The 24,376-nt window shown below is 43.4% G+C and overlaps 3 protein-coding genes and 1 long non-coding RNA gene across 4 annotated transcripts in view; 3 read left to right on the top strand and 1 right to left on the bottom strand.

Annotated features, from left to right (window-relative positions):
* The first annotated feature begins 1 nt into the window (after position 1).
* On the top strand, positions 2-10,504 carry LOC128415757 (protein zyg-11 homolog B-like). The gene is made up of 14 exons (XM_053392421.1): positions 2-201; positions 1,535-1,700; positions 2,786-3,540; positions 4,194-4,334; positions 4,548-4,724; positions 5,745-5,809; positions 7,068-7,167; positions 7,256-7,309; positions 7,442-7,603; positions 8,026-8,073; positions 8,458-8,655; positions 8,738-8,799; positions 9,182-9,279; positions 10,309-10,504. The coding sequence occupies exons 1-14, from the start codon at positions 127-129 to the stop codon at positions 10,497-10,499; spliced, it is 2,292 nt and encodes a 763-aa protein (XP_053248396.1). The 5' UTR covers positions 2-126; the 3' UTR covers positions 10,500-10,504.
* Positions 10,505-12,442: 1,938 nt separating this feature from the next.
* On the bottom strand, positions 12,443-20,555 carry ECHDC2 (enoyl-CoA hydratase domain containing 2). The gene is made up of 10 exons (XM_053392425.1): positions 20,262-20,555; positions 18,617-18,684; positions 17,718-17,805; positions 16,909-16,995; positions 15,897-15,989; positions 15,658-15,714; positions 14,284-14,471; positions 13,771-13,821; positions 13,113-13,160; positions 12,443-12,624 (listed from the first exon to the last, which is right to left on the bottom strand). Exons 1-10 carry the CDS (start codon positions 20,404-20,406, stop codon positions 12,547-12,549), a joined length of 903 nt encoding a protein of 300 aa, XP_053248400.1. The 5' UTR covers positions 20,407-20,555; the 3' UTR covers positions 12,443-12,546.
* LOC128415761 (uncharacterized) lies at positions 15,038-18,723 on the top strand. The gene is made up of 2 exons (XR_008331054.1): positions 15,038-15,131; positions 18,528-18,723. It is a non-coding gene; the product is annotated as an uncharacterized LOC128415761 (long non-coding RNA).
* A 1,180-nt stretch (positions 20,556-21,735) lies between the features above and the next one.
* Positions 21,736-24,376, top strand: part of SCP2 (sterol carrier protein 2) — a 33,484-nt gene continuing 30,843 nt past the window's right edge. Inside the window, exons 1-2 of the mRNA XM_053392420.1 lie at positions 21,736-21,912; positions 23,731-23,788. Of these exons, the coding sequence (XP_053248395.1) occupies positions 21,856-21,912; positions 23,731-23,788 (115 nt within the window). The 5' untranslated portion in view covers positions 21,736-21,855. The remainder of the gene's footprint in view (positions 21,913-23,730; positions 23,789-24,376) is intronic.

Genomic DNA, 24,376 nt, shown 5'->3' with positions numbered 1-24,376 from the left:
TCCTCCCTCTTCAGTCCGTGCTGCGCCGCTTCCGGTGAGCCCTTGCCCGCTTTCCGGTTACTTCGCACCGCGCACCCCACCCCCTCCGCTCCCGCTGGCGGAGTGAATCCCGGCTCCTCGTTCGCCATGGTGCGGTTCCTGCACATCCAGAACCGGCAACGAGCCCCGCTGACCATTTGCGGGGATTGTCCTGCCGTGCAGGTGGGTGGGGAGGCGGGGGGGGTTGGTTTCCTGGGGGGGATCTGAGGAACGGTTGCCTGGGGAGGGAGGCGAGGCGGCGGAAACAATGGGCGGCAGGAGAAGGAGGGAAGAAGCGCTGGGGTTTCGAAAGGGAGGACTCGGAGGGCGGTGAGGGGTCGGAGCCTTTGGGGAGAAGACTCTGCCCGGAGGAGGAGGAGGAGGAGGAAGTTGACCCGGAGTAGTTCCAGTAGTGACTGAGCCCAAAGCACCACCGACTCGCACCCCCGAGTTTTTCGGGTTTCCAGAAAAGTGGCTGCATTGGCTGGTTGTGGTAAAAAGACCCCCGAGACTGAAAGACTCTCCAGCGTTTTGTTAGGGTTAGAGTGCTTGGGGGGCTACGGGCCATCTGGTGGGTCTGAGAGGTTGCGCACACAGCCTACTAAACTTGCGTTAAAACTTTAGGGTCCCACCCACGAGGCTGGCTAGCTTGGGGAAAGGGTTCCTCTTCGTAGGGGAGGAGGAAAAAGCGGGGGTTTCTTTCATAGGTTCGCTTGCCCTCATGATAATACCACACTCATCTATCCGGGTTGTTCTGCTGTGGGCTGCCAGGCGCTGCTCAAGAGCAATCCTCCTAATACGGCTACGCAGAAGTAAGCCCTAAGAAATTCAGTGTGGGGCTCACCCACAGATGGCTGTAGCCTTAGCCACCTGATTGCGACAGCTGTTGGTTTATTTATTGAATTAATTTGTTTTTGAATTTGTTCACATCTCGTCCTTCCTCCTGGAGCTGCTCAGAGTGGTGGATAGACCCACAATTTAAAAACAAAAAGTAAAACACTCTTAAAATAATTAAAGCATTCTCAAAACTCTGTAACAGTTAAAAACATTCTTCCTTCCGGTGATCTGGGGGTTGCCAAGAACTTTCCTCCTCAAAGTTAATGATGATGAAGATTAAGTGGAAGTGGAGAAGATACCTGGTTTTAAAAACCAGATCTTGCCCCCAGTGTATCCTATGTAAGTAATAGGGATAGTCTTCCTGCTGCAGTGTGGCTGGAGACATACAGTGTATTTACTATACCCAGTTGGGGAACGTTAGTCGTATGGAAACTTGCTTTAGGAGTGTTAACAATCCAAGGATAAACATTCTATAATCCTGAGTAGTGACCTGTTAGGAACATTCATAATAAAAATTTGTACTTGCTCTTTTTTTAGTATTGTGTGTTTCACTTAGTGATGGATATTAAATGCAGATATGTAAGTTTATTATGTGTACTAAATGAAGCCATGTATTAAGCCACTTTGTGATCCTAAGGAGTTTCTTACTGATGTGCTGTTGTTTTTTTATGGGTGATAGGCAGAAGCATCTCCATATTCCTTAGTTGACATCTGCTTGAATGCCTTGGTTGCCGATTTAGAAAAATTCTGTATAGAACGGCCTGATGGGTCACTGTGCTTGAAAGAATCTGAAAGGCTTCCTCAAGAAGTGGCCGATCGCTTGCTGCAGACAATGGCATATCGAGGTAACAGTTCTTTTTGTGCTAGCACAAGTGATCTGAACATGAGGTCATTCACAGACAAGAACAGCTTGTTCTAGCTAGCTCATTCTTCTGTGCTGTTCCCCTCCCTATGTAAAGTATGCATATCTAGACCATATTGGGCTAGAAATCTTATGAAATCCTCAAAGGAGCAAAAAATTGGATAAGGATAACATTAAAAATTATGCCCTAGATATTAATATTTATTTGATTTACATCTTGCCCTTACTCCCAAAGGAGCCCCAGTCTGTAACTTAGCTGTCACATTAGCTTCACCACCATGTTTAGATTAAAATGTGCTTATTTCCAGTGGTCAAGTAGTGGTCTGAAACATGCTGCTTAGCAATATCCCTCATGCTAGGACAAACAGCAGTAGAATAAACTGTGCAAGTTAAGCATATTTGCAAATAGCTCAGTTGGTAGAGCATGAGACTCTTAATCTCAGGGTCATGGATTCCAGCCAGACGTTAGGAAAAAGATTCCTGCACTGCAGGGGGATGGACTAGGTGACTTTTGTGGTCCCTTCCAACTCTATGACTCTGTGTTATACAGTGGTACCTCAGGTTACAGATGCTTTAGGTTACAGGCACTTCAGGTTACAGACTCCGCTAACCCAGAAATATACCTCGGGTTAAGAACTTTGCTTCAGGATGAGAATAGAAATTGTGCGGCGGCAGCTGGAGGCCCCATTAGCGAAAGTGGTGCTTAAGGTTAAAAACAGTTTCAGGTTAAGAACGGACCTCCAGAACGAATTAAGTACTTAACCTGAGGTACCACTGTACTTCTGTCAGGAATAGTCTGTTCACCTTGGAAGATAGTCCATCTGGGTTATACTGCCATCTAGTGTTCACAGGCAGAAAATACAGAGTTGAGGAAATAGTCGCCATCGCACTGAATAGTCGCCAATCCATTTTCTGCTTCCTGCCCAGGTGGTTCTGTTTCTACTCACCAGTTGCTTCCCTCACTTTTTGGACTATTGCCTACCATGTAGTAATACAGCCTACTTTACAAATGACCAGATTTCAGTAGTTTACTTGCTCTAACATAGGCTTGTTTTCCTTTTCTAATAGAACTGTTGAATGATGGCACTGTAGGCATTTTCCGAGGCAACCAGATGCGTTTGAAGCAAGCTTGTATCCGCAAAGCAAAGATTTCAGCCCAGTCTTTCCGAAAAGCCTTCTGCCACCACAAACTAGTAGAACTGGATGCTGCTGGGATGAATGACACTGTTACTGTTGCAGATGTTGTGAGTGGGCTTGGCAGCAGTGCATGGATCCAGAACAACCTTCAGTGCCTTGTCTTGGACTCATTAACTCTTTCCCCTACAAATCCTTATGAACGGTGCTTTAGTCAGTTGTCTGGTCTTCGTTCTTTGAGCATTACCAATGTGCTTTTCCGTGATGAAGATTTAGCAGAGGTTGCTACCCTGCCAAGGTTAGAAAGCTTGGATATCTCCAATACTTCAGTCACAAAAATAACTGCACTCCTGGCCTGCAAACATCGACTTAAGTCTCTAACTATGCATAGCTTGAAATGCTTGAAAATGCCTACACCAAAGTTCTTAGACGTAATAAGAGAACTAAAGCATCTGATTCACCTTGACATCTCAGACGAGCAGCATTCCACATCAGATATTGCCTTTCGTTTGCTAGGCCAAAAAGATATTCTGCCCAATCTTGTGTCTCTGGATATTTCTGGAAGCAAATACATTAACGATGAGGCTGTTGAAGCTTTTGTCAGACAACGGCCAACGATGCGGTTTGTGGGATTGCTCGGGACTGAAGCTGGGTACACAGAGTTCCTTTCAGGAGAAGGAACCTTGAAGGTTTGAAGGTTTTAAATGTTCTATAACTAAAATGATACTTGAAAATCTAACAAATGGTTTAGAAGGGCAGTTCTTATTCCAATTTGCTTGTAGCCTTGACCCAACAATGTTTATATCATGAGTTGTTTTTTTAATTTGGAAAAATAGGTGTGATATTAAAGAATGAGTTTAAATGAAATAATACATTTTTAAAGGAAAAGGGAGGTTCCTGTCTGTGTGCACAGCAAGTTGTGCAGCGCATAGAGTGGAGTAGCTCTGGAAAGAAAGAGCACACATTAAAACTGTTCAGCTCCATTTTTGCCTAAGCCCTCTGGCTAAGCTGAGGCTAGTTTTCAGGCATGTTCACTTACCACTTTTCTGGACCCTCAGAAGTGAGAGGGGTGTTGGCATGACAACACTTTGGCTTATCCACACTATAGTAGTTATTTTGGGTCATGCTAGTGCATCACAAGGGATGGATCTATTCCAGAACAGCAACCCCACCTCATTCCAGAGTTTGTTTTTGTAAAACACATTCTGATTAGGTTTGGATCTTCATGCTTGGTGGATCACCATGTTACTGCAGGGCTTTGTTAGCTACTGAATTTATTAGACCTGAAATGACCATTCTGAGCTTAGTTAGTGAAAATAATGAATTATTTTTACGTTCAAAGGTATCGGGAGGAGAAAATGAAATGCAGATTTCGGAAGCTTTGAAACGCTACAGTGAAAGGGCATGCTTTGTGAAAGAAGCCTTTTTTCACCTTTTTACTCAAACGTGTTTTATGAGAATTACAAAGCCTGAAATCCTAAAGGTAAACCAGATTAGTTTGAATGCAATAACTTCTTGCAAACTATTCCATTGTGGCCAAATTTTAAAAATATTACTTAGTCCATTAGCTCCTATCTGCATTCCCCAAACATGTAAGACCTCTGTTTATTCTCATTCATCCATCCTTATTTTTATTGGATTTTTGATTTCATTATGTATTGTGCTGAATTGGTTCTTTGCATATTTCATGCTGCAGCTTGTGATCATTGGAATGAGGAATCATCCTTTGGACTTGGCAGTACAGTTAACTGCTAGTGCCTGTGCCCTTAACTTAACAAGACAAGGCTTAGCAGCAGGCATGCCTGTTCGCCTGCTTTCCAGCGTGATCCAGCTGCTCCTCAAAGCCATGGAAACCTTTCCTGAACAGCAGCAGGTAAGGGTTTTGGGTAGGATACAGTTACAATTCAACAGCCCTAATAAGAGAGCAGATCTTACAACATCTGTTATACCAGTACTAAAGCACAGTAGGAGATTTGCTGCTCAAATCGGGGCACATGAATGATAGAACAAATGGTGCACAAAAAAATTATATGGATTTCTTTTTTATTCTCCCTAACTTTTTGTCAGTTTTTAAAATGCCACCTGTAGCCACAGTTTGGAGTGTGAGGTGTGAAATGTTGGCTCTTTTAGATCCTTGGCTTATGACGTTGTGTTATGTTTTTTAAATCTATAGAACTGTATTTGAGGGCTGGGGAGGGCAGCAGATGTAGCATGTGTGATGCACCACACATGGTAGAACACACTGGCTCCGTTCACACAACTGTTGCCCTCTCATATGAGTGGGGTGACACACTCACTGCCTCAACACATACACAGGGTTCTGATTGGCGTGACTGTGAAGTGGCCCAGTGTGGGTTTAATGTTTGAAACAAGAGAGTGCCTGTCCTCCATGCGGCTGTTAACTATTCCAATATATACCTCCTCTTCCATTTAGTGCCCAGTCTTTGACTTCGGGAAAGTCAAGGTTCTGTCAGAAGTATAGCTCAGAAATTGTCTTACCTCTGCTTCCATAATGCTGAATAATCTGATCCTGTCCTAGATAACTATCTGTTTTAATTTGTTGTTCCGTATGTTGATGACTTGAGAATGTTGTTTCATTTGGAGGGTTTGAGCTGTAGGGTAGTACTCAACTAAGTTATGTTCCTAGTAGACCTATGGAAACCAATGAACCTAAATTAGTCATACTCATGAATTTCAATGGAGTTCAGATACCTAAACTCATGCTCTTAAGCTGCAAAGCATTGAAAACATGCATTCTTGAACCATCTGTCCTGTAAAAATGGATAATTAGCTTCAAATACTGTAAACTGCCTTTGACGAAGGGTGGTATATAACTTGAATAAGAATAACAAATACAGAACCCTATGGTGCTGAATTCTCTCTTTCCATATAGCTCCAGAAGAACTGTCTTCTTTCACTGTCCAGTGTCAGGATCCTGCAAGACGTTCCATTTAACAGGCAAGTGACTCCAATCTGTTACTGTACAGTAGGGATAGACAGCTCTTCCCAGTATAGTCTGTCTGCCCCCTCGCTCAGTCTCTAGGACAGGGGTAGGCAGCCTAAGGCCCAATCGCCTTCTCAATCCGGCCTGTGGATGGTCCGGGAATCAGCGTGTTTTTACATGAGTAGAATGTGTCCTATTATTTAAAATGCATCTCTGGGTTGTTTGTGGGGCATAGGAATTCATTCACACACACCCCCATATAGTCCAGCCCACCACATGGTCTGAGGGACGGTGGACCGGCCCATGGCTGAAAAAGGTTGCTGACCCCTGCTCTAGGGTTTCTCCTTTCTGATGAAGACACACATTCACTTTGAGACATGGGCAAAAAGAACTTTTTAATTTCCCTGCCTGCCCAGTAGGAGGAGTTCCAGAGGCTTTGGTAGAGTGTTCCCTCATGCTGCCTTGAAGGCCAGTGCAAATATGATGCCAGATAAACTAAAGTTTCTTACCCAAATGGCAGTCCATGTGACTCGGTTGCTTCTCTGGATCATGCAGTAATGATGGATGAAGGACATTAGCCAGGACCCAGACAAATGGGAGTAAGCGGCCGAGGTGTATAACTCTGACATAACTTCTGTTGCTATTCATTCTCTGTGTGAGAGAGAGGGAGGAAGAGAGAAGAGGCCATAGATTAGTGGTAAAGTTTTTGCATACAGAATGTACCAATTTCTGTCACAGGCATCTCTAGTTAAGCACACCTCATGTAGCAGGACTAGAAAATCTGAGACCTTGGAGTACTCTTGTGAGTTGAGTAGACAGAACTGCACCTTGTTCCTTTTTCCTATGCCTTGTGTTTAATGGCTCAGTTGCTTAGTAAGGAGAGACCACTGCAAAAACTTCTGATGCTGTTTGTGCTGATAAGGTGGGGTGGGGAATGTCAAGAAAGCCTAGGTACTTATCATGTTTATACAGCAAATACACAGCAATGACTTATTGAAGAGTGGTGTATAGCTCTGATGTCAGTGCCTTGATCAGTTAAACACTTCTTAGGAATGGTCAGTTTGGTTCTCCTTTCATTTCTGCATACGAGAAGCCTAGGTTTGGGTTGTAAGCAGGACTCTCTCATCTGCACTTTGCCTCAGGACAGGATTAATATCTGCTTAAAAACTGCTGAAAGTGAAAGGGGGAAACTGCTTTATTAATCTTGTTCTTTCACTATGACCTGGTTTAGAGTTGCAAAGTGTATACTCTGACAATGCTTTTAAATTTTAGGTTTGCAGCTGCGAAATTTGTTGTCCAGTGGCTTTGTAACCAGGAAAACCAACATATACAAAGAATTGCTGTTAATATAATCTCTATCCTAGCACTTAAGGTATGTGATTTTACATTTTCATCTAGTTCATCTTTATTATCAGAAGCTCTTCCACATACGGATTTCAAATATGTGGTTTGTTTTTTAGCTTTCAGACGAGCAAGCAGCACAGCTTGCTGCCGAGTTCTACATTGTTGTTGGGGTAAGTTGTTGCATCTCCTTTCCCCATAACAGTGAGCAATATTTTAAGAGGGTTTGGGGAAGAGAGTGCAATGTTGAAATTTGCACTTCATGTATTCTATGTAGTTAATGGTGTCGTTTTCTTCCTTTACAGAAACTACTTGAAATCGTTGAACAGAAAATAAATCAGAATGAATTAGATACAACTTTCCATTTTACACTGAGCGCACTTTGGAATCTCACAGATGAAGCGCCAACTACGTGTGGGCACTTCATTGATAACAAAGGGTTGGAGCTTTTTATGAGAGTTTTAGAGGTAAACGTGGTAGCTACCTTTCTAACCAGTTGACAAATACAACGCTTTTGTTGTTTAGTCAATTAGTCGTGTCCGATCTTCGTAACCCAATGGACCAGAGCACACCAGGCACTCCTGTCTTCCACTGCCTCCCAGAGTTTTGTCAAATTCATGTAGGTCGCTTCTATAACACTGTTCAATCATCTCATCCTCTGTCGTCCCCTTCTCCTTGTGCCCTCAATCTTACCCAACAGAGTTTTTTCCAGAGAGTCTTGAGGTGGCCAAAGTATTTGAGCCTCAGCTTCAGGATCTGTCCTTCCAGTGAGCACTCAGGGTTGATTTCCTTCGGAATGGATAGGTTTGATCTTTTTGCAGTCCATGGGACTCTCAAGAGTCTCCTCCAGCTACATAAGCTTAATAATTAAACCTATTTCTCTTTGCAGACTTTTTCATCTGACTCTTCAATACAGCATAAAGTTCTTGGCCTTTTGGTAAGAGCAGAATAAAGTGCAATGTACTAGAATTGTTTTAAAAGTTAATGTGTACATTTTAAAGGTATTAATTCTGTCATTTATGATTAGAGTAATCCTCCATGCTGTTCTCTTTTCTGGCCTTCATGAAAAGGTGGGAAAAGGAAGTTGATTTTTCTTCAGTAGAAAAAATTCCTTGAGCGTTGATATAGCAGTGAAATACATACTTCTGATTTTTTTTTTTATTGACTTGAGATGCATGACACTTCTCAACATATAAAGAGATGCTGGCCCATCCTCCTTTCAGGGGAAATTTATTCAGTTTCAGTAATAAAGTGACAACAAATTAGCACGGCATTTGCCAGCTCGTGATTTTCACAGTTGTATTTTTTCTATCTTCATCAGAACAATGTAGCAGAAGTGAGAGAGCTGCAGTCCAAGTTAATGCAGAAGGACTTCATAGATCGTGTCAGTGATCTGCTAAGCAGCGCCGAAATGGAAGTGAACTACTTCTCAGCCGGGATTATTTCAAACTTGCTATCTAGAGGCGAACAATCCTGGGCATTGAGTCAAACACTAAGAAGATCCCTCATTGAAAAACTGGTATGGTGACTTAGATTCCATAGTTATTTTGAATATTTTCAGTGTTTATTGAAATGTTGACACTTGGTTCTCTCTGTTACAGCATGCAGCTCTGTTGAAGTGGCCGACACCAGAATGCAAGATGGTAGCACTGCCAGCCTATAGGTATACCTCTAGACAAAATATGCCTTGGCCAGTAATTCTGTATACTGTATATGGTTACCTGGCAAGCAGGGACCCTCTGGAACATATCAGAAGGGAATAGCCTCAAATGTTCTAAATAACTTGCTCAACATTGAACCCTGTTGCCAATATGTATCTGCCAAGCGAACAACAAACCAACATTTATGACTTGTTAGAGGTTATTAAATAGATCCCAATATATTTATTGGACAATTGTAATTATTTTTACTAGATCAGTGCTATGTACATAAGTAGTTCTGCAATCCATCTTCATTTCCTTGCCTCAAACACCAGTTCCTCCCACCTTTCTCTGCCAGCCTTAATGCTAATCATGATTCTTAGGTAACCTTTCTTCAATCCATAGGTCCCTCAAGCCTTTCTACCCATTACTTGACTGCTTTGCATTACCTGGAGTCCAGATTTGGGCAGCGTGGGCCATTCTGCACATCTGTTGCAAAACCCGTACGTATGGATGGTTTTCTTTTAATAAGCCTATGACTTTCAAGTTCAACCTGTAAAGCCTGTTGGGAATGTCCATGTAGCTTCCCCCCACCCCCAAAAAAAACTTGGTAGAAGATGCAATGTATGTTGTAGCTATTCAGACCAAATGCTTTGGTGATCAGCTCTGTCCCTGCATTTGTTCTAAGCTCAGAGGGTGATTTATGCTGCTCCCCTTCTCTCTCTTCCTCCTCCCATTATTGCAATAAGGTATTAATACTGTGGAATTGTGGTGGGAGTAAGTCCCTGCTGCCTCTAACAGCAAATGCATCTTTAGAATTTTCCTGGCAAGTATGTGAGGTCTACCAGGCCCCAAATATGTAGAACAGGTAACTAGGTTTGCCGGTGCCTTTTTACACACATGGACTTTAGTTCTCTCTTACCAGGTAATTGCAGCATACAACATGCTTCTGTTTGTGCGACACTATAATCACTATTCTGTTAGGAGGGTTGTGTGTCTAGAGAACCCTGTCTTGGTGTAGGGAAACAAACTTTAAAATTCCCTCAGGGGGCATTCTTACCTTCATTTATGTCACACAAACTGCAGCAATGGACACCTTTTAAACTCCGTACTTCTCTGCAAAAATACAAACTGAGTACAGTTGTACCTTGGAAGCTGAACGGAATCTGTTCTGGAAGTCCGTTCGACTTCCAAAATGTTCGGAAACCAAAGCACAACTTCTGATTGGCTGCAGGAAGCTCCTACAGCCAACCGGAAGCTGCAGAAGCCCCTTCGGGCATTTGGCTTCCAAAAATAGTTCACAAACCGGAACGGTCACTTCTGGGTTTGTGGCGTTCGGGAGCCAAAACATTTGAGAACTAAGCTGTTCAAAAACCAAGGTATGACTCTGCTATGTCTGTGCTTAAAACTTCTGTGTTAAATGAGGAATCTCAATGTCCCGAAGTCAGGAGCGAAGTGTAGAAGCGAAGCTAGTGTGGTTATGTTCCATTCATGTTGGATCATCTAATAAACAGATTTTTGTTTCTCTTCAGCTGCCAGGTACTGTTCCATGTTAATAGAAGAGAATGGGCTACAGCATTTATATAATATTAAAGAAAATGACCAGAGCGATCCAGATGTCCAGTATCTAACAAACGAGATACTATCTTACGTGGACACTCATATGAAATATTATGGGAAGCCTAAACAGCGAAAGGAGATACAAGCCAAGTCAAATGGATAACCGAGGGCACGGCCGTTTCTTTCATTTTGTCATGTGCAGAAGCTGCGATGGTGATTTCTTAATGCTTTCTCAGGCATTTCGGATCAAGATGGTCCTCCTTGTAAGATCTGAGGGTACTTGTATGGCATGCACATCTGGAAGTCTCCGACAAGTAGCTTTAATTTGTAACTTGCCTTCTGAAAAGGGAAATGGGGCACCGTCCCAAGAGAAAACTGCTTAGTAGCTGACTGTACAGGTCTTGAAAAGAGTCTGTTGGTTTTGTAAGCCACCAATTTCATATGGTGGTGGTCAAGGACACTGCAAATGGAGGCTTTAAAAGCTACTTGTTCTCGTGCCAGTAATCTTTCTTCTTGTCAGTCCAGGAACTGTTCCATTTTTTTGTCCATGCCTTACCACCAGTAAACTCTGTATTGCTTGTGGTAGCCGAGAGAAAATAGGATTGGCTTAGCCTTGGAGAAACACTTTTAAAATCCCATGCGGTGAAGGCAGAGGGGTTTTGAAAATCCTGGGCAAGGGAGAGGTAGGCTGTTTCAACTAAAATGTTGAATTAGTCTTCAACAGGCTGTTAAGCCAGTCCAAAGCGTTCGTGAGGGGCTTACACACATTCTATGTGCATGTTGTACAGGGGAGATTCTGGCTTTGTCAGTTGTGCATCCACATTGTTTACGAGTGTACGCAAACTATTTTTGTACTTGGAGGGGGGAAATCTTTCAAGATACTTTCTAGGTTTTAATACTTAAAATAAAAGGCATGTCCAATGATGGTACAGAGATGTGACTGCAAGTTTTTTCTTTAATCAAACTGGTTGGCATGAAGGGTGAAATGGAGGCTTCACAAGAATTATCATACTATTATGGAAAGCAGCAACTTTGTAGTAGAGCAGGCTTAGCTGAAAATTTTCATCCATTGTGTTGAGCAGGCATCCCCAAACTCGGCCCTCCAGCTGTTTTGGGACTACAATTCCCATCATCCCTGACCACTGGTCCTGTTAGCTAGGGATGATGGGAGTTGTAGTCCCAAAACAGTTGGAGGGTCTAGTTTGGGGATGCCTGGTGTTGAGTTTCCAAAGGAGTGACAGGTTGTTAGGGCTAAGCTAGATGTTATGTATTAACCTCTCCGCTCAGAAAAACAGATGGAGGCGAGTGGTTTTAGATGGAAAGTGCCAGCTAGGCATAGGCAAACTCAGCCCTCCAGATGTTATGGGACTACAACTCCCATCATCCCTGACCACTGGTCCTGTTAGCTAGGGATGATGGGAGTCCCCAAACATCTGGAGGGCTGAGTTTGCCTATGCCTGGTGCAGGCAGTCAAAGAGCTCCACATTCCTGCGATGTGCTTTTAAATTGTGCCCCCTCCACTTCATAGAAGAGCTTGCACAGAACAGCCGCCTTGTGCAGCCATAACATCTAGTTTGGCCTTTGCTCACTGATAAAGAGGGAAAACTAGCTCAGGCAAGTGTTTCACCCATTGATGTACTGTAGGCTCTTGATAATTCTGCTCATCTCCCCTCTTATAAATTAAGCACAAGTCATCTTTCTTATTGTGCAATTGGCGTAATGTGTAATAGCTGTAGTTGGTGATGCAGATGCTCATGTATATGACAAAGATGTCCCTAATGGCCCCATTGCACAACTCTTGTTGGAGCCCATTCTGGGCCAAAGTTATATTCCACACTCATATGAATCACAATTATTCAAAGATTTATCTTGTGGATCAGTAAGCAGTCATGATTTTATAGCCCAATTATGAGCAACTTGCTATGAATAAAGGATGAACATCCTAAGACAGGTCTTCTCTTAACATCCTCTTAAATTATCAGCATGACTTTGCCTTTCTGCTATTGGTACTATACTCAATCCCCAGCATGTATCTACATTCCTACTACAAGCATTAATTACACACATACACTTCTGACTGAAAAGGAGTGAACAAGTGAAACAGTATGTTTGAATATAAAATTTATGTAGAAAAAAAGTTGTAATAAGACACAGCCTTCTTGTAACTTCTTGCAATTGTCTTCAGTCACCTGAACGATGTTGGACAAAAGTCACTTCCCAATGAACTTAGGTGGCCGTTTCTCTATGAAAGCTGCCATCCCTTCCTCCCGGTCTCTCGTAGGGATATTCTGTATTTAAAAGACAGAAACACCAATTAATACTATATTTCCTAATTGCCACCATCCTTGGGGGGGGGGAGTATACAAACATATCCCTTCACTCTTTCCTTTATGAAGTAACAGGTGTAGAGTGCTCAGTCTGCTGATCCCATCACATCTATTTTCCCAATCAATATCATAGTGGTGTGCACATGTATTACACATTACAGCTCTCAACTGATGAATCCTGAGCAGCCTTACTAGATGCTCTGAGTGTACAGTTGTTTGTAGAGGGATGCTAGAAACAATGCTCTCAGGTAAGAACTGAGGAAAGTCAAACATTCCAAGGAAGTTTCTGAGTGCAATTGCACCTTTTGGAGCCAAATCACAGATGGAAGCATTTGACTCTTCTCACTGATCTTCAGAGTGAGAAGTGTTTCACTGAGCTGAGCACTTTAATATGCATAAAGTGCACACTTAAGTGGGGGAAAGCAGGGTTTAATTAAAGGCTAGCTTACCTGGGCATAACACATTCTTTCAATAGCCATACCGGAGGCAATATCCACCTGGGAAAAGAGAAACCTTAATTGCATGTGCCAAAGTGCGCACTTAAAATAATAGCAATTTTGCAAGATGCAAGTTTAACAATAGAGCACTATCATGACAGACTTGATGAAGTGACTGAAAGGTATCAGTCTTCACCATTATGTTAAAATGAGTAACTGCACTTTAAACAGCAAGGCTTGTGGGCCTTAAAGACTAATGTGTAGTAAAAGCTTTTTGTGGACTAGGAACCCCTTCATCAGATAGAAGCATTTGTTGAAGCTGCTGTCACAACAGGTCCTTTAGTTTTTAAGGTACTAAAAGACAGACTAATAAGGTTACCTCTCTGGACCCTACTTTATATGTGACCAATATAATCCTGTCTTTGCTTAAACAAAACAAATATCTGCCTCACTGTTGCTTGTATTGCTGTCCACCTGTTTTTACAGGCAATATTTAATTGGGTGGAAGTGAAGAAATGACAGGCCTGAGGAAAAGCATAGGAGGGAGAAGGAAGGAGCCAAGGACAAACAGCTTCTTATGAGTTGTGCCACTCTAGAAGCAACTTTTGGCGGGGTTCTGCTAGTTTAATAAAGAACTGTAACAAAGATGGTTATAAAAAGCCTACTTTACCTCACTTCCTTTGTTTATAGCCACTTTTCCCATTTTCACAGCTATGGGAGCCTTTAAAGAGAATATATATATATGTATTTATATATATAATTTCCATTTATGAATTGCTTCCGATGAAACATCTCAAATTGATCAACAAAAACAAATCATTTCACCTACATTCCAATGCAGAGACAAACTTCTGTGAGTAATTGGAAACACACAGTCATGCCCCCCGCCCCAGTCTAGTTCCTGACTGAGTGCCTTATTGAGGACTAAGAGCTCCAAAGTATACCAAGCATACAATGAGTCTCTTGGTATCATTAAAGATGGGGATAGTTATCGCTATACAGAAAGTATGCACAATGTTCTCCAAATATCTATTTGTATCAGTTTTTAAATGAAGAGCAAACTAGCTTAATTTTACAGAAAGGCAGAAACCAAATAATTCTAACCTCATTTACTTTGCAACAGATTCAATGTATTACATAAAGCAACCCTGACATTACTTGGCAAATGCAAAGATATACTGACCCGAGGAACAATCTCTTCAGCCAAAGCCAGCGCTCTTTGGTAAGCTGCATCCCCTTCTTCATTCTGTGGCACTACATGATTAACTAAACCTATTGAGAATGCCTCTTGTCCATCAATCTGTCTGCCAGTAAAAATTAGTTCTTTAGCACAGCTTAGTCCAATACAGCGTGGTAGGCGCTGGGTTCCACCTAGACAGGAAAAAACACCAAATCCATAACATACTTTAAAGAGGATGCACATCTTTATGGTTTCCATGCTTAAACGATACAGCCGTACCTTGGTTTTTGAACAGCTTAGTTCTCGAACGTTTTGGCTCCCGAACGCCACAAACCTGGAAATCAGTGTTCCAATTTTCGAACATTTTTGGAAGTCGAACGGACTTCTGGAATGTATTCTGTTTGAGAACCAAGGTATGACTGCACTGCTGTAGTTCAGAGATGGGGAACCTGCGGCTGTCTAGATGTGGTTGGACTCCCATTATCCCTGTCATGGGACTGGTGGGAGTTGGGAATTCAACCACAACTGGAGGGCATGTTTGTTTGTTTGTTTTAAGTAAGTGAAAAATGAGATTGTGGAAAAGCTATTAAGTTCTGCCTCAGAGACTGAATTTCCACAATGTACAGTAATATCGTAAGATCTTCAAATTTCCTCTCTATATAGAGTCTAAATGTTGTAGTATTCCAAAATAGCTGGGATTTAGTTTACATTTCAGGAAATATTTGTAGCTACAGATGAAAAATTACTAGGAGCATTCCTTTGCTGGGATGAACTGTTAACCGGCGAAGTGACTGAGATGTCAGGCTGCCAGTCTTTAAAATTATATTGCTCTCTCACCTAAGGTCAAAATGGTAAGTATAGAAGTCTTTCTGTTTTAAAACTGGAGAAGGGAGTATTCACATATCCAATTTCTTTTTTTAAAAAAGGAAAAACAAAGATCAGATCTTGCTTAAATAACTGGCAGAACTAGGGAGGGGTTTTTGGACTGCTGGGATGTTTAATAATAATAATAATTTATTTATACCCCGCCCATCTGGCTGGGTTTCCCCAGCCACTCTGGGCAGCTTCCAACAAAGTATTAAAATACAATGGTCTGTTAAACATGAAAAGCTTCCCTAAACAGGGCTGCCTTCAGATGTCTTCTAAAAGCCTGGTAGTTTTCTTCTCTTTGACATCTGGTGGGAGGGCGTTCCACAGGGCGGGTGCCACTACCGAGAAGGCCCTCTGCCTGGTTCCCTGTAACTTGGCTTCTCGCAGTGAGGGAACTGCCAGAAGGCCCTCTGCGCTGGACCTTAGCTTAATTATAGCATTATTACCTCACAATAGGACACATCATTAATGTAAACGCAGCAAAAAAAGTGGGTGAAGCTACACTACCTGCACCAGGAAAGAGTCCTCTTGTTGTTTCAATCAAGCCCATCTTAGCCGACGATGCTGATTTATAACAAGAACACAACAAGGGGAGAAGCTACATTAGCACATAGTACAGTGTCAACGTGCTTTAAAGCACTAAATGTTAGCACTTGGAATTTTAGCACAAGGGAATACCTCCAATTGCCAACTTTAAGTGTCATTGCAGTGAGAGTAGAAGACCCCGGTTGTGCTGGTGGACTCACCTGCCACACGGAGATCACAAGCTAGTGCCAGTTCCAAGCCCCCACCCAACGCATGGCCTTCTATGGCAGCAATGGTGGGCATTGGCAGAGCAGCTGTAAAAATTAAATAGCAAGACATTCAGTGCAGCACCATTTACAGTAGTTGGTAAATCCATCCAAGATAGAATAGTGATGAATGGGAAGACTGAATATGAATTAGGTCTTTATTTTTTTAAAAAAGTTAGTTTAGCCTACACAAAGGATTGTTTCACTAAATGTTTGTCTTTGAAGCAGTTCTAGGCAACATTTCGGAATTTCAGACAGAAGAAAGAAGTAACTCCATATGAATTCAAATCTAACACCCTGATCTCAAATACCTGGAAGCAATGCTTCATTTAAATGAATGCAACATTGTTCTAGATGTGTTTAGGCTTGAAGAGAGTTCAGTCCTGCAGCGTGCTGCTTCACCAGCATATTTCCTGTGGGGGATATGTTGTATAAGCAAACCCCATGTGTAAACTGTAACCACTTACCTATCAGTCACCTGACATGATGTCAGATGACTGACAAGTGAGTGGTCCCTCCTACCTGTCAAAGTCAGGCCCTGAAGGTAAAGGTACCCCTGACCGTTAAGTCCAATTGTGATTGACTCTGGGGTTGCGGCACTCATTTCGCTTTACTGGCCGAGGGAGCCGGTGTACAGCTTCCGGGTCATGGGGCCAGCATGACTAAGCTGCTTCTGGCGAACCAGGGCAGTGCACGAAAATGCCGTTTACCTTCCAACGCCAGAGTGGTACCTATTAATCTACTTGCACTTTGATATGCTTTTGAACTGCTAGGTGGGCAGGAGCTGGGACCAAGCAACAAGAGCTCACCCTGTCGTGGGGATTCGAACCTCTGATCGGCAAGCCCTAGGCTCTGTGGACCACAGCACCACCCATGTCCCTTTGATCTGGCCTACTGAGTCAAAAAGGTTCCCCACCCCTGTTAAAAAGACAATCACATGCAAAGGAGTTCACGGTGAGGTACTTACCAATGCCATTCATTAAGCTTCTGAGCCTCTGAACAAAATGGTCAGTTTCTGTATTGCTCATCTTAGCACGCTCTTTTAAGTCGGCACCTGAATTTACAACAGCAGAAGGCAGTTGGGGAGATAGAGAAAGGAAACACAATGGGTTCAACAGCAGTGCTTCAATGCACTAGTAACTGCCCTGTAAACTACAATACAGCTCAATCCCTTGTAGAGGCAAACATACCTAATTCTGTGTAGGATTAGGTTGTGATAGTGACAACTTGTAATTTGGTTTCAGGAAGCCTTGTTAGCTTTGGCAGTCTATTAATCAATTTTGACAGAATAATGCATACATGTTCCATTCTCCTCCTACATAATTGATATACCCTAATAGAAAACTCAAATGCCCAGTGTCAATTACACATATTAATTGCTATCATGTTTGTCCTATATTTCACAAGGTTCAAACAATCTCAGTACAGTGTAGAAATCAAGATGTTCTGGGATTTAAAGTTTGCACTGCTGCTGGTAATAGAATGCCAGGAATATGAACGAGGATGAGATACGATGAGAAAAGCAGTAAAACTACACCCCTCCCAAAAAAACCCTATCTTTATACCTAGTGGTAAGAATAATTCAGCTTTTAGATTTGGAGGCAGCAATTTCTGTAATCACAAGGATACACAGCACACAACAAAAACATATTAAATCCAGTGGGGGAAAACATATGATTGGTGGGGTATATAATTGCTTAAAATCTATTTATTGTGCTTATTCATATATATATATTTGCCTCTGATTTTCTTAAATCAGAGAATGCCTCTACCCACCTGCACAAAAAACGCCTTTCACTTTGCTCTTAATTATCACCACGCGAATACTCTCATCAAAATGGAGAACTTCAAGGGTTTCAAACAGCTGAGGGGGAGAGCGGGAGAGAGTGGGTGCAACATCAGATTTCAATTAATAGAAAATTCTACCAGTTCATTTGATTTATTATGTGACCATTGCTGAGTACTGAACTGAAAAAATGAAATTGAAAGTACACACAAGCACGTTAAGCGGATCAAATATTCAGCATGCTGATAGATTGGCTTGTATCCAAATAGGTTTTACTCAGACTAGAGACTCACTGGCATTAATGGACCAAAGTTAGTCATATTCAATCATGTCTGTGTGCCTCTTCTGAGTAGGACTAGCATTGGATACAACCCATTTTTTTGCTATTGTACTTAGAAGCATTTCCATGCAAAGTATGTAAATATTAGGCTCTATCCTGCAGATGCAAGTTGCAAACCTATCTATATCAAGGATGGAAAAGCTGGTCCTCCAGGCATAGGAGCCAACTCCTAGGGGCCAAGGTTCCTTTGCCCCCCCCCCCCGGTTGATGGGCATTGCCATTCAAATGGTGTGCATGCACTGCGTCTTGTGATTATGCGGGGCAGAGCTTACCCAATATTTTATTCAAGTTAGCACCACTGCAGGGATCACTGGACTACAGCTCCCATACCCAATTATTGTGCATGCTATCGCTGTTATTCACTCCTATCTGGGAGTAATCCCTATTTCATTCAATGGGACTTACTTCTTATTAGATATGTATAGGACTGTGCTGTTTGTCTCCACTTCAAAAACTCTAGGTTCTACTAAGGTCTAAGAAGCTACTAAGTTACCTGGGACCCCAATACAAATACAAATATCTGTACGATGGAAGACAATCTTCACTCACCTCATCCACGAGCACTTTCCCCAGTGAATTTCTGGCATGTGGTCTGTTCATCAGAATTTCTGCAATACCTGTACTCCAAAATAAAATAAAGAACTCTTTTTCATTTATTGTTTAGAGGTAGTTCCATTTCTTATTGTTGATTTTAAACGTTTAAGCCACTTTTCAGCCAGAGTTTTCAAGGCAGCTTACAATACTCCAGGGTGTGTGGAATGCAAATGAGAGGGACACAAACCCAGTGACCAAGGCTAGGCTTAGCCCAGAGACAGACCCAGTGGCCTTGCAGATGTTCTCGGAGCTACAACTTTTACCATCCTTGACCTTGGGCCATTATGGCTAGGGCTAATGGGAGTTGAGGACACGGGTGGCGCTGTGGGTTAAACCACAGAGCCTAGGACTTGCCGATCAGAAGGGCGGCGGTTCGAATCCCTGCGATGGGGTGAGCTCCCGTTGCTCGGTCCCTGCTCCTGCCAACCTAGCAGTTCGAAATCACGTCAAAGTGCAAATAGATAAATAGCTCCAGCAGGAAGGTAAACGGCGTTTCCGTGCGCTGCTTTGGTTTACCAGAAGCGGCTTAGTCATGCTGGCCACATGACCAGGAAGCTGTACGCCGGCTCCCTCGGCCAGTAAAGCGAGATGAGTGCCGCAACCCCAGAGTCGGCCACGACTGGACCTAATGGTCAGGGGTCCCTTTACCTTTACCTTTAATGGGAGTTAGAGCATAGCATAGGAGAACAGCAAGCTGCATATGCTAAAATAGACCATTAGGTCTATCTAGCTCAGTACTGTCTACTCTGACCTCCTGCAGCTCTCAGTGTTTTAGGCAGGAGTCTCTCCCAGCCCTTTCTGGAGATGCAGGGGGACTGAAAGCAGCCCTTTCTGCACGCAAGACAGATGCTCTGCCACTGAACTACACCCGGAAGGCCTCACGTTCCCTCCCCATCCCTGCTGTGTTTAGTGCAGCTTTTGCCACCCAGGTGCCAGGGAGTTGTAGTCCAAAACAACTGGAGATCAACAGGCGCAGCCTTCCCAAATGGATCTCTCATCTATTCCTGAAATGGGCTAGGTGGCTCCTTCAAGCTGCGACGCGCCCAATGGAGCCTTTCATCCCGGGCTAATCTTTGTTTACTGGGAGGGTGTTGCCCAGAACAACGCTTGTGATTGGAGGACGGCAGCATAATTGACGGGGCTTCCCAGGTTTTGATAGAAGACTACAGTTGCTCTCTCTTCAGAGATGTTTGCAGGAGTTTTAATTTGTTCTAGCCTATTTTACTGCGGATTTAACCTCTGTCTTTTATAATTACAGTTGCAAACTTTTTAGTGATGGTTTTCTTTATTTTTTTTTGGTAACGCTCTCTGAGGTTCAAGCGGCATATAAATATTATGAAATCCATCTATTCACCTTCCATAGCCTCGCTCCAATCCTGTGCCTACTTACCTCGGAGTATAAGCCCAGTGGAACTCAGCGGGACTTATTTCCGAGTTCACAAGCAAACATGCAAAGGGCTGGACGGGACGGGAGGTTACCTCATCCCTTGCAACAACCCCCCCACCACGTCGTCTGTGAAGCTCCCGTTTATTGCAGAGTCGCCCTGGGCCTCCCCAACTGGGCCCGGACACCCTCAGGAGGCTGCTGGGCTCCACTCACCGCCGCAAGCCTCTCCGTGCACTTCGAGCAGGATCTCCTTTTTCCTCCCGGCAGACGCGGCTCTCCTGGGGATCTTGCCCCCTTCCCCCGGGGGCTGGGAGGGAAGCGTCCGCAGCAAGGCGGCTGCTCTGCCCAAGCGGAGCATCGCGATTCTATTTTTTTTATTCGTTCTTGGAAGTCTGAAAGGAGCAGCGGCGGCGGATCGATTTCAGGCAGCGCTCGCTCACTTCCTTGCAGCTGGAGCTGAGGACGAGTGGAAAGGCGCCGCCTCCTTGCCTGCTAACTATTAAGTGTGGGGTCGAACCAAGGAAATAACGTCTCTCTCTGCTATCTCGTGGCTTAAACGGGTGCAAGTTTACAGGGCTATGCTAACTACGGCTCCTCAGAAGCAAACCCTACTGAATTCAGTGGGGCTTGCTCCCAGGCAAGTGGGGAAAGCTATGGAATTGAACCTTCAAGAACCAACTTTTCTTCCCAAAGTTTTTGGCTTAGGGTTTTCAAATCACCACCTTTGCAAAAACAACCTTCACAGAAGCTTAACCAGAAGGTTGGAGATTCCTGAGTTTGTAGGGGGTTGGACTAAATGAAGCTTAACCAGAAGGCAGGATTCCTGAGTTTGCAGGGGGTTGGACTAAATGACCCTTGGGCCCCTTCCAGCTCTACAGTCTATTGTTCTTCTCAGGGCCGGATTAAGTTTGATGAGGCTCTAAGCTACAGAATGGGGCCCTTTATATGTCCAGCTGTCAACAACAAATTGTCACTGTTTTTTGTGTTTACTATATGCTATATGGTAATTTATGGACCTAATAGGTGTCGAAAGCCATGCAATCAGTCCATGCAGAATGTAGGCACTCTCTATATAGAAATGAGCAAACCAGTGATATTTTAGGGAGCAGGCAGGCTAGCAGACGGGGCCCATTACTTACATCATAGGAGCCTACACAACACAAAGCACTGTTGCTGCATGTAGGTTTTATTTTATTTCTTTTTTATCTGTATTTTGGAAATGTACATCCAGGTTTTTTTCCCTTTAAATTTTTTGAGGGCCCCAATAGACCCTAAGGTATAGCTTGTTTAGCTTATACGTAAATCCGGCACTGGTTCTTCTAGGTGTACAGTGGTACCTCAGGTTACATATGCTTCAGGTTACAGACTCCGCTAACCCAGAAACAGTACCTCGGGTTAAGAACTTTGCTTCAGGATGAGAAGAGAAATGGCGCAGCGGCAGCAGGAGGCCCCATTAGCTAAAATGGTGCCTCAGGTTAAGAACAGCTTCAGGTTAAGAACGGACCTCCAGAACGAATTAAGTTCTTAACCCGAGGTACCACTGTACACGCAACCACTAAATTTCATCTTTCGTCCTGCACGATTGGTGCTTGTCGATTCAGAGACACTGTTGCTTTAAGAGCGCGGGGGGCGGAGCGATTATCTCAGGGCGGCCCCGCCCCTGCCGTCGACCTTTGATTGGAACCTGCCCCCCTCCAGTCCAACAACCCGCGCGCGAGTGCCAGGGAGGAGAAAGAGGACTTGCGCTCGTCTTCTGGTGGTCGTCGGGCTTGCAGTTGGGGGCGCAGGGCGATCTTGAGCAACGGCGATGGCTCCGTCCCGGCTAGGAAGGAGGGTGTTTGTGGTGGGAGTCGGCATGACTAAGGTACTGGATGGGTTGCTCTGTTGAGAAAGGAGTGCGGGGGGGGGATGAGAGCGCTTAGAGTTGCTCCCCTTTTCAGGCTGCATCTCATTTCCATCCCTCACAAGGAACCGCGTGGTCTGCATGGCTTCCAACCCCCTGTTTTAGCCTTGCAATAACCCTGCAAAGGTAGGTTGGGTCGGCCCCGCACGGGACACCCCCCCCCCGCAATACTAGCCACCGGCCCCTTTGGTAGCTGTGTGGCTGGAAGAAATTCAACAGGTAGAGTCTTCCCAGCGCTGCCACCCCTGTGTTGGGAAAGATTAATTACAAGGGAGGAATATTATGACAGTGTGAGTGACAATCTCCCTCTTGCTTTCAGTATGAAACCAGTAGGTTCACTGGAGGAAAGAGAATGCTGTGAATGTTAGTTGACAAGGCAGGGATCCACTGAAATAAATGCAAGCCGACAAACAAAGCAAGGAAGGGCGCATTGGAGGCAGTGGGTATAGGTATAGGCTCTGTTGACAGGGGGCAAGGGGAAATTATGGGGAACAATAGTCAGGGTCCCCAAAAGACTGGAATGTGTATATGACAGTTGCTTATACTAAATTAACCAAATTCCTTCATGGCTTTTGCCACAGGTACAGTGCCTGATAGCCAACTAAAGCATACTAAAGCATACCCATTGTAACCTACAGAAATAAATTGACTATTTTTTTTAGCAGGTATTCTCTGAATATGGCTAACATTAGGGATTGCCCACTATCTGGGATGAGACATAAAACATCTCTGTCTCTCTTTGTCACTGACTTTTAATAAAGTCCGAGATATTTCTAATTTTATTTTGCTGCTTTATTGTCTGACTTGATTGTTTTCAAAGCTATTTCCATGGGGTGTTGGGTGTGGGTGTATATGCATGTGGGTCAGTGGGTATATATCATTTGTGCGAATTTGTTACTGTAGCTGCTTTGATGCAAAGTGGAAAAAAGTGATAGAATTACCATAACTGCAACAATAAATAAATAAATAAATAAAACCACTTCAGAAAGTTTTTATTAGAAGATTAATATGGACGGGACTAGAGCAGGCTTCCTCGACCCTCCAGATGTTTTTGGCCTACAACTCCCATGATCCTTAGCTAGCAGGGCCAGTGGTCAGGGATGATGGGAATTGTAGTCTCAAAACATCTGGAGGGCCGAGGTTGAGGTAGCTTGGACTAGAGACTGGATCTGAAGGGCCCCTTCCACATGAACAGGCCAAGTTTCTGTTCACAGGCATAATATTTAGCTTAAGACCTCTCTCCTTTGCTCTAAGCATTCATATGATTCCTCATTCCTAAATCTTACCTATTTGTCTGGCATATGTCAGGTTAGCATGTAAAAAAGAGGAATGTCACAACCTCTTGGAAGATAAGTTGATAGCTTATGCAATAGCTGAGCAAGGACCTTTGGGACCTGCATTCTTGTTACGTTGTAAAGTGCCAGGTATTTTAATGGTATTACTAACTAGTGCATCAAAAGATAAACAAAAATGTTATAGCTTGACAGAGAGATCCTGTCTTCCTTGTAGCAACATGATTTTTTTCTTTAGCAAAACTTCAGGAATTTTTAACATATAATTTGTTTGCACCACTATATATTGCTGAATTTGTGTAATGGCAAGTGGCTATATTAAAATATGATAAGATCTGAAAAGGCAGCTACCATGTGCATGTGTAGTGTGTACTTCCTTGTCCTTTCACTCTCTGCAGAATTTGTGTGATTAGAAGTTATATGAGTACGAATGTGAAGAAAATAGACTTGCTTTTTTTTAATTTTAAAATGCTTTTCTTTCTAACAGTTTGAAAAGCCTGGGTCTCGTGAAAATTTTGATTACCCCGATATGGCTAAAGAAGCAGGTTGGTTCATCATAATGGGGTCTGGCTCACAACTGGGGGAAGGGGGCAGTGCCCTAGAGATAACTGAGCACTTTGAGGGGTCTGGAGATAGCATGGCTCAGCTGCTGTGCCAGTACAGTATTGCAATGCTGCTGCGTGAGAGCAGTTGCAACAGCCCTTGGCAAGGAGCCATAGGCCTAGGAAGGCCTATTGCTTGGCCAATTGTTGCTACCAGTTAAGGACTTTGCCAGGTGTGTCTGGGTGTTGTCAGGGTTTGGCAGCGTAGGATAACATCAGGGAGGTGGGGAGGATTGCCCTGGCTAGAGTAGCATAAATGTTTATGTAAAACAATCTCTTTTTTAACTTTCTTGAAAACTCACTTTAAGTGTGCACTGGTGTCTGCAACGATGAACCCGTCATTCGAGTATTGGTGGGGAACCTCCCCCCCCCCAGCCCCATTAGAGCTAATTAGGATTGCTAGGCCTCTGTTGTTGTTAATTTACATACTGCCCTTCACAGAACAGTTTGCAACATTAAAAAATACAAATTTGGTCTGCTAAACTGTTTTGGCCAAACCACACCCAGGTAATCTACACTTTATATCAGGTG

The sequence above is a fragment of the Podarcis raffonei genome, chromosome 6, assembly GCF_027172205.1.
Source record: "Podarcis raffonei isolate rPodRaf1 chromosome 6, rPodRaf1.pri, whole genome shotgun sequence".
NCBI lineage: Eukaryota > Metazoa > Chordata > Lepidosauria > Squamata > Lacertidae > Podarcis > Podarcis raffonei.
This window is presented reverse-complemented; position numbering and strand designations above follow the sequence as displayed.